At 39.3% G+C, this 10,149-nt stretch overlaps 1 protein-coding gene across 1 annotated transcript in view; it reads right to left on the bottom strand.

Moving 5' to 3' along the window:
* Positions 1-1,126: 1,126 nt before the first annotated feature.
* LOC140406848 (eukaryotic translation initiation factor 2 subunit 1-like) overlaps positions 1,127-10,149 on the bottom strand; it is a gene marked incomplete at its 5' end in the record, with an annotated part of 31,402 nt that continues 22,379 nt past the window's right edge. Inside the window, 3 exons of the mRNA XM_072494732.1 lie at positions 1,127-3,276; positions 4,549-4,692; positions 9,790-9,887. Of these exons, the coding sequence (XP_072350833.1) occupies positions 3,151-3,276; positions 4,549-4,692; positions 9,790-9,887 (368 nt within the window). The remainder of the gene's footprint in view (positions 3,277-4,548; positions 4,693-9,789; positions 9,888-10,149) is intronic.

Raw genomic sequence — 10,149 nt, 5'->3', positions numbered from 1 at the left:
ACTTGAAACCCACCCAGTCTAGTTTGGGCAGGGAAACCATCATGATACAATGGGCAGTTGATAGTGGCCATCGAGTTTCGATCCTTTTTGTGCAGCACGAAGTATGGAGACAGGCAGTCTGGAAAATTCCAGTCTTTAGGTGTTGGCCCATTCTTAAACAATTGTGTGAATTTGATAAATGGCTGAGATACCCTCATCACTGTCCATACTTAATTGGGCATGTGCTAGAGAATTGATATGGTCTGTAGTCAAAATGCCAAGTCATGTGATTTGTGGCAGCCACCTTAACTGCTTGTGTCCAGTTTTGATTGAAAGTACATATGATCTGATGTACTGAGCATGACAAAGTTCTTCCACCTCAACGGATGGATGCATTTTAAACACTAGATTGTATTTACTAGGTGGGAATAAAAACAAAATCCCCCATGACAGTTGTGGTTCGGTGCATGGCACTCTTGTCTCCAAGTCAGATGGTTTCAGTTTCGACTCCTACTGAAATGTCAAGTTTGATTATTCAATGCAATATTGAGTGAATGCTACGTTGCTGGAGATGCTGTCTTGAGAGATGTAGATTCAACTACTTGGATTAGCTCAGAACATTGAACATGGATTTGGTTGTCAGGTGGAAATCTGATTGATTGGACCATTCTATATCAATTTTCTGGCTTCATTTCACTTTCCTTGGCTGCAATCAAGTTTCCTTAACACCCTGGAATCAGGAACAATTAATAGACAAGATTCCCATAAACTGATTAGTGTGCAGGAAAGCCAAAGAATGCAAGAATAGATAGTGTTGATATAATAGAACATCTTCCAATATTAAGATATCACCTTCAAGGAAAAATATAATTCAGAAAAACTGGAGGTGTTTTATGCTTTCAGGAGTGAATCCAAGTTCTCAAATATCCACAACTTTGCATGTAAACAAACATTTTCCTACTGAAATATAATAAATCTCGCTATAGATCCCAAGTGACCAGCATTGCAGTTACCTACTGTGGATTTCTACAAGACACTGGATTTCCATGCCATTATAAAGAGGACCTTCAGCGAAGAGGATGTGAAAATGAATGTACATTTTGTTTAATTATTGTAATGCATTGTGATAGCATATCATAATAAAAAATTTGTTTCTTTGTACCAAAATGTCTTTATTTTAATTGTTTGTTTCTTGAGCATTTATGGTCCCTATACAAGTTCCATACTCCGATGTGGCTCACTGGCCCATCCCTGCTGTGATTCAACTGGAGTACAATTCTTGAGCATTTTATACTTCACAGCAAAGCCAACAATTGAACAATGACTTACTTAACAGCTGATTTGAATTTAACTTAATTTCCCACCATAGATGGTGAATGCAATCTACAAAGCAATTTGTTAACACCAACTACATACTAAACTAGCTTGTAACCACTTCTACACTGGCTTGGATCAGAAATTCATCATGAAGGAAATGAAGGAATGACCATAGTTAAGAGACTGTGGACTCAGGGTGGCTCGTGGCTCTTAGAATTTTAGGTGTCCATATAAAACACTGCATTTTACAATTGCTTCTTGAAATGAAATGAAAATCGCTTAGTCACAAGTAGGCTTCAAATGAAGTTCCTGTGAAAAGCCCCTAGTTGCCACATTGCGGCGCCTGTTCAGGGAGGCTGGTACGGGAATTGAACCGTGCTGCTGGCCTGCCTTGGGTCTGCTTTAAAAGCCAGCGATTTAGCCCAGTGTGCTAAACCAGCTACTGTAGGCTTGGGTATTAAATGATGGCAGGGAAACTTTGGTTTTCGTTAATAGGCAGTTAGCTGGCATACGGTTTACAACCTGTATTTTGGACAAGACAACATCCACTCACACCCTTTTAGGACTAAGCGTGGGCAAAATTCAACTGCAGGTTTTGATTTCTAATCCAACCACTGTCAGATGAAATCAAAAATTTCCAATGAAATATAATATTTAGTCGCTTCACTTGAGAGTAGAGAACTTGAGCTTTGCTGAAAAAAGACAGGGTGTCAAAGCTTTTTGTCATGCACTCATCAGGACAGATGCAAGAATGCAAGATTTCAAAGGGAGGACCAATGCATACTGCATGAGAGAAGGGTGTTGATTATTTGGCAAGTGGACTGATTGGTCAAGGCACCGCCATGGAGAATGCACAAGGACAGTTACCCACCCCAAAGCTTTTTTTTTTTTTTTTTATAATTGAAAAAGATGCAATGCTTGGACATTTCCAAGTGCTATTGCTCAACAAACGTGAAACTTCACCATTGCCAGTGTGCTTTGATTCCAACAGCACAACTCAGAACCTCATACAACTATACTAACAGGTGCATAGTGTAGCCTGGAGTATATTAAGTAATTAATTAGTTAGGCACTCCATAAGCTCCCTTACAGAATGCAAAATAATTAAAAATATTTCGGTGGTTTTGAGTTGCACATCAAATTTTACACAATTACTGCCAAGTTGTGATGCAGGGTCAGAATGCTTTGCAAGTGGAAAATAAATGACTTAAGTCACACCCTCTATTTGGGCAGCCTCCATGTAGAAAACTGTTCCTTAGCTGCTCTGAATCTGGTTAGTGATGATCGTGATTTGTCATGCAGTATGTAAATGCACGCATCAGAATGTACGCGAGAAAAAGAGTTTAATGGTGTTAGATTCAGAAAGGTCACTACATTTTGCCAATGTTTATTATGATTTGTTAAATGTTACGAATACAATCTTGCTCAAAAAAAACCTTTTCCTCTCTCCCACAAAACCACATCTTTGTGATTATATAATTATCGGTTTTCAAATGTTGCAATTTGGGTAATTCCTGTTGTAAATGTACCAGGCACTCAACTCTCCCAATACCGGGGTGTGGGTTACAGATTCACAAAAAATGGAGTCAGCCCAAAACATCGAAACCGTGAAAAATAAAAAGGTACCAGAATGATTCCCAATTACAAGCTATGTCAATGGACTGGAACAATTTCTATTGAAACTGAAAAATAAAAAGGTACCAGTAACAATTCCCAATCATAAGCTACGTCAATTAAAAGTGAAATACTCTTGTATGAAGTCTTTTGGATACGCCCAATACTGATGGCTTTAGGGTCTGTCTTCTGAATGGAATTGAGTATTTCCCTCGTCAGTGGCCTGGGTCCAGCAGCTAATTATTCCTCAGTTTTTGCTTCCATTTCATCCGCATCATCATCTCCGTCAACCTCAGCATTCTCTCGCTCCAGTCGCTCAAGTTGTCTTGCCAGTTCTGTCTCATCAGTATCTGTAACCACCTTGGGCTGTGAAGGCCATATAAAAACAAACAACTCGTGAAAAGTATGAAGACACTTGGTATAACTTAAAGATTATGTACAAGCTCCCTTCAAAGAACAAAATGAAGAATTGAAAACAATTTGAAAGCTTGCCACATTCCATTTCAGTTTTTTCAAGCAAGAAATCCAATCACATTAAAAAGCAATTCTGACAGAAAATGGAAACTTCTGTATTGATTAGCTGTTTAAGTAAATAGAGGAGAAAGTTTTTTCCTCATAATAATAATCTTTATTAGTAATAGTAATAATCTTTATTGTCACAAGTAGGCTTACATTAACATTGCAATGAAGTTACGGTGAAAAGCCCCAAAGTCGCCACACTCTGGCGCCTGTTTGGTACACAGAGGGAGAATTCAGAATGTCCAAATTAGTTTCACAAGTAGACTTACATTAACACTGTAATGACGTTACTGTGAAAATCCCCTAGTCGCCACACTCCGGCGCCTGATCGGGTACACGGAGGGAGAATTCAGAATGTTCAATTCATCCAACAGCTGGTCTTTCGGGACTTGTGGGAGGAAACCAGAGGAAGCCCATGCAGACACTGGGAGAACGTGCAGACTCTGCACAGACAGTGACCGAAGCCAGGAATCATACCCGGGTCCCTGGCGCTGTGAAGCAACAGTGCTGACCATCATGCCACCCTACTTGCTTGCTGGGTGCTTAAGCACACATCTATCACTATACTGAAGGTGAAGAGCAAGGACAATTAAATAGAAAGGAATCTCATCCCATTATCAAGTTGGCTTTTCAATAAATCAGCTGAAGTAAAACAATGGAGAGAGGTGCATTTTGATCAGTTAAAACAGAGTATGTACAAGAGCAGTTGCTCCCTTTCTGTCATCTCGTGCTACATTTTATCTGTTCCTGACCGTCTGAGCACTTTGAGATTGGTCCAGGTGGTTTGCTCTCCTTGTCCTTAGGAAAACTTTGGCTTCCACTTCACACTTCTCCTGAATGAATAAGGAACCAAAAGTGCAAACCACCAAGTAAGCAGCTCACCAACTTGACCCTTATCCAAGCTATTTGGACCTGGTTTGCAAAGTTCAAAAGGTACATTCAACTTTTAGCTACTGCGGTTTTTGGACCAGCAGGGCAGTGCTGTTCATAGAGTATGGAGTTGCATGACACATACTCAAACCTACAATAATATCTAAATCCTGCTTGTTTGTAGGAATTGGTACAGTGGGAAAGCAAGGACTTACATTTAGAAGCATCTCAAGAAAATATGGCACTAACCTCCATCTGGATGTTGAACACTCCCCTTTTCTCCTCAATCCGCTCTTTAATTGCAGACATGGCTTGGTTCAAAACAGAAAGGCCCTCTGTTCGCTCAAGTGTTGTGGTAGTCATAACATACCTTGGAGGAGCTATTAGATTTATCTAGAAAAGGAAGTACAAATTAAGTACCAGTGAGATTATTTGAGAATGCTCATCTTTACCCAAGTGCAGGAATTGAGAATGAAGAAGCGATCAGACACCATACTTAGTATGAAAAAGGGCTTTCAAAGTTATAAATTCCACCCGAGTACTCTCTATAAATTAGGCTTAGCTGATACGGATCAAGCCAATCTGAAATACAAATAAAACAATGTACTTTCTACTCATTTCTTCTGAAATTTTATCCAATTGCTATCTGACATGTTTTTCATTACCCGATAACCTTTTACCTATGACCACTGGACCAATTCTTCAAACAATACCAAATGACATGCAGATATTCAAGGGTTTTCTTGTAAGATTAAACAAGATTGCACGTCAATATTCTAAAATTGATAAAATTCCTTTTCACTGCTGGACCAGATTACCCCGGTTCTGGATATGGCAAATGGGAAAGATAGAAAGAACAAAGGGTGACAAAACAGATGCTAAAAGGAAGTATGTAAAGAAACTCTCAAGGGATCAGTATCAATACAAAAGGTTTTGACAACTATATTTGTAACAAAAAACATGATGATGAGCCTGACCATCAAACTTGATATCAGTAATAGTTGATGAAAATAAGGAAATAGTAGACACGTTGAATTGGGTCGGTATTTGCAATAGAGGGAGCAGTTAACATGTTGAGAATTCCAAGGAAATCAACACTGAATCAAGGACAAAATCACCAAAAAGTAATCATAGAATACCTACAGTGCAGAAGGCCATTAGGTTCGGATCTGCACCGTCCCTCTGAAAGAGCCGCTACCCTATTCCGGTAACCCATCTAGGGGCAATTTAGCATGGCTAATCCACCTAACCTGCATATCTTTGAACCGTAGGAGGAAACTGGAGCACCCGGAGGAAACTCATGCAGACACGACACACAAACAGTTGGAATCAACCCCCCCAGCTCTGTGAGGCAGCAGTGCTAGCCACCCTGTAAGCAAAATTAGATGGTTTCCATCACAAGGTTTTAAAGGAAGGTGAGAACATTAGATGCCACAATTATGATCTTCCAGACTTCCCTAGATTAAGGAACTGTTCCTTTAGATTGGAAAATTGTGCATGTCACTTCGCTATTTGAGGAGGAATATCCAGGGAATTATAGACCAACCCAAATAGGTTGTCAAGAAATCACCAGAACCTAGAATTAAAGATAGGGTGAGTGAACGCCTTGAAAATGTTAAACAGGTCAGAGCTAACCAGCATGGATTTGTAAAAGATAGATCATGCCTGATGAACTTAATCTTTTGATTGAGATAGTAGACAGGGACACACTGTGGGCTTCAGAAGGCACTTGATCAAGTCCCTCATAACCGACTATTGGCACAAGTTGAAACCCGCAGAACTGAAGGCAAATTGTTGACCTGGTTTGGAAATTGGCTGAGTGGCAGGAGTCAGAGACGAGAGGTAGTGTTCCTATGCATCTCATGTTCTTGACCTCTTCGGTGGTAGAGGTTGTGGGTTTGGAAGGTGCTGTCGAAGGAGCCTCCGTGAGTATCAGCCAAGAGTTATATAATAATATTACAACTGTGTTACCTTCCATAATCATTTTCAGATAATTACAACAGAATTGCAGTTTGCTCTGATAGAAAAGTATAATACACTCGAGCTTAAAATTGTCCCCATTCATGTACTTTTTTTAATGAGTGTTATTTCTTTACTTGAGTTGAATGTTTTTTTCACTTGAGTTGAATGTTAATTATGAAGCAACAGTAGAACAGTAAAAAAAAAAAAACCTGCGGTTATGAATTCTTTCACAGAACCTCACCCATCAGCCTACCCCTCCGGGCACAAACTCGGATGGAAGACCTTGCATGTTACAACACGAACAGTTTTATCAAAAAAAAAGTGCTTTCAAAAACAAGCATGACTTCATTTGCCACGAAATGTATGAGATCAAATCTAGGTTTTAAAAAATCCAAATTAAGATCCACTCCCTACATAGATGGATTAAATTGTGATACAGCCATAATTCAAGCCGTGCAAGCCATAGATTTTGTGCAAACTACTAGTCCTTGCAATTTGCTGTGGAGGTTAAGAGCATAACATTAGAAATAGTAGACCATTCGGTCCCCCCAGCCTACTCTCGCTATTCAAAGTGAAAATGGCTGATCTTCTATGTTAACTCCACTTTCCTGCTGCCCACCATGTCTCTTAATTCTCAGAGCTCAAATCTCTATCAATTTCAATCCTAAATATTCTCACAAATGAAGCATGCACAAAACCTCCGGTGCAAAAGATTCATAACTCTCCTGCTGAAAAAAGCTCATCTCAGTCCACAATGATCAAGTCCCTATCCTAGGCTGTAACTCCATGCTCTAGATTCTCCAGTCAGGGAAAACAACCTCCCAAATTTACCTGGTCAATCTACTTCAGAATCTTGTATTTCACCTCGGATTCTTCAAATCTTCAGGAGGTATAGATCCAAATAACAGCCTTCCATGCCAAGGACCAATTTAGCAAACCTTCCCTGGTATGGAAATATATCCTTCCATAGAAATGGAGACCAAAACTGTATACAATACTCCAGTGTGGTCTCGCCAACGCCTTAAAAGAACCGTAGAAAATACTTCCTAATTCATCCATTCCAATAGTCTTGCAACATGCCATTTGCCTTCCTAATTACTTGCTATAGCTGCACGCTAAATGTTTGTTCCATGTACACCCAAGTCTCTCTGAACATTTAGAAATTTCACGTCTTTAAAAAAAATTGTTTTTTGATCCTAACTGCCAAAGTGAATAACTTCAGAATCCCCACATTATACTGCATCTGTCACCTTGTTGCCCATTTATTAATCTGTGCAGCCTCTTGGAGTCCTACTTACGGCTCACATTCCAACCTAACTTTGTGTCATGAGCAAACTTGGATACATTACTCTGTCTCTTTGCCAAGTCATTGAGTGTGAATAGCAGAGGTCCCAGCACTGAACCTTGCAACACTCCACTAACTACAGCCTGCCAACTTGAAAATGCCCCATTTATTCTGACTGCTTCCTGCTCATTAATCAATGCTAATATATCAATAAAATCCATGCTCATCTACTACCCCCAATTCCATGAGCTCCTTCTTGTATCTTAACCTCTCTGTGGCACTTATTGAATATCTTTTGGAAATCTAAGTAAACTACACTTATCGACTCCCCTTTATTTGCCCCATGAGTTACATCCTCAAAAAACTCAAAATAAACAAACCTGCTTAATATAATTTTTCTTTCGTAAAACCATGTTGACTTTGTCTGATTACAGCATGCTTTTCTAAGGGCATTGTTACTTGATAGATTCCAGCATTTTCCTGACTACTGATGACATGCTAACTGGCCTGTTGACTCTCGTTTCCTCCTTCCTTTGTTTCCTGTATGCAAGAATTACATCTCCTAACTTTCGATCCACTGGGGCCATTCAGGAATCTAGAACATTTTCAAACAGCATAACAACGGCATCTACCATCTTTGGGCGATCTCTTTTGGAACCCTGGGAATCTAGGCCATCAAGTACTATGGATTTGTCAGCTTTTAGTCCCTTAAGTTTCTCCAATACGGTTTCTCTTCTGATATTAATTACCTTAAGTTCTTATTATCCCTTGGTTACCCTCTATTTCTGCTATATAACTTGTATCTTTGACTGTGAACAAAGACAAAAAAAAATGTTTCAATGTCTCTGCCATTTCTTCATTCTCCATGACAATTTCTCAAGTCCCTGCCTCTAAGGAACTATTGCTTACCTTAGCAACTCTCTTTTTTATATTCATGGCTAGTTTACTTGCATATTCTATATTTTTCCTATTTGATCAACTGTCTGCTCATCTTTTGCTAGTTTCTAAAACTCTCCCAAGTCTCAGGTTTATTATTATTTTTGACAACATAAGCCTTTTCTTTTAACCCAGTACTATTACTATTAATTACCTAGTAAGTCACAGATGAATTTTCCTGAGTTTTTGTCTTTTAATAATTTATCTGGAACATTTTGTATGGTTTATTTAAATACTGTCACTGTTTAATTACTGCCATATTTTTTAGTCTGTTTAAGGTTGCACAATGTGGCTTAAAAGAGCCAAGAAAAAAATATATTCTCAGTTCAATCAATATTTCCTTAACAACTGAAATTGGTTTTAGAGCGCACATTACAAGGGCGAGGATAAGCCGGCTCTTTGAGGGGGTAGAAGATGTGTGCGAACGTTGCGGGGGAGGCCCCGCAAACCACATTCATATGTTTTGGTCCTGCCCAAAGCTGGAGGATTACTGGAAGGAGGTGTTTAGGGTAATCTCTAAAGTGGTGCACGTGAAACTGGACCCGGGCCCTCGGGAGGTCATATTCAGTGTGTCGGACCAGCTGGGGTTGGAAACGGACACGGAGGCAGATGTCTTCGCCTTCGCATCATTGATCGCCCGAAGGCAGATCCTGGAAGGGTGGAGATTAACCTCTCCACCCTGTGCCCTGGCGTGGCGGGGGGACCTGCTGGAATTCTTAACGCTTGAAAAGGTCAAATTTGAACTGAGGGGAAGGATGGAGGGATTTTACAATTTATGGGCGTTATTCATTATGCACTTTTGAGAATTGGATCACATCGAACATTAGGGGGGTTGGGGGACTGTATGTGTTAATGGTGACTATGGGTGATTCCCGATTCCTTTTTGTCATTTGTTTAATGTTAACATGCGGGCCAATGTCTGGGGTTTGGTGGGAGGATGGGATCGTTGATATTGATATGGGGATTGACATTACATTTGTTACTGATTGAGTGTAAATTTGGGAGAAAATGTGAAAAAGGAGAATAAAAAAATATTTTTTAAAACTGAAATTAGTTTATATAACTTATTATTGCATAATGACTATGTACAGCATTAACAGAATTCACCTAAGTCAGCCAAACCTACCTCAGTAGAATAAATGCAATTAGACAGATCTCATGATTCAGATTGTGAACTCTTTGAGCAGATCCCCAGATACTTATTTTTTAAGTTCTTGTAACCATTTGTTTGGATGCAGTATAGTGATGTTGAGCAATTGCTGTTAGATTTAAAATGCTTTGCGGTTTGAACAGTCCCAAACACTCACCTTAATAGGCATAATTTCAGTAGAACATTCTAGACCAGCTCGGAGTGCTTCTTTGACAGCATCTATTCCTTCGTATCCATAACATGCAACTTCAATATCTGTTTTAAGATATAAAAATGTAAGTGAAAAGCTTACGAGAGACTTGAAGGAAGAAAACTCCAAAGTAAAGAATATGGCCCTTTAAGAAGCAGCAGCAAAATCTTCCAATTACATTAAAAACTCCAAGGAAGACATTCTTAGAGGCTGGACAGTTAGGTAGCAAATCTACTTTTGACACCGATAAATGTGGGGTGATGTATTTTGGTCGGAAAAATGTAAACATCACCTACATCTTCAAAAATAAGAAACTGAATTAATAGA

Source organism: Scyliorhinus torazame, unplaced genomic scaffold (assembly GCF_047496885.1).
Source record: "Scyliorhinus torazame isolate Kashiwa2021f unplaced genomic scaffold, sScyTor2.1 scaffold_928, whole genome shotgun sequence".
NCBI lineage: Eukaryota > Metazoa > Chordata > Chondrichthyes > Carcharhiniformes > Scyliorhinidae > Scyliorhinus > Scyliorhinus torazame.
Note: the sequence above shows the minus strand (reverse complement) of the source record. Positions and strands in the feature narration are given on the sequence as shown.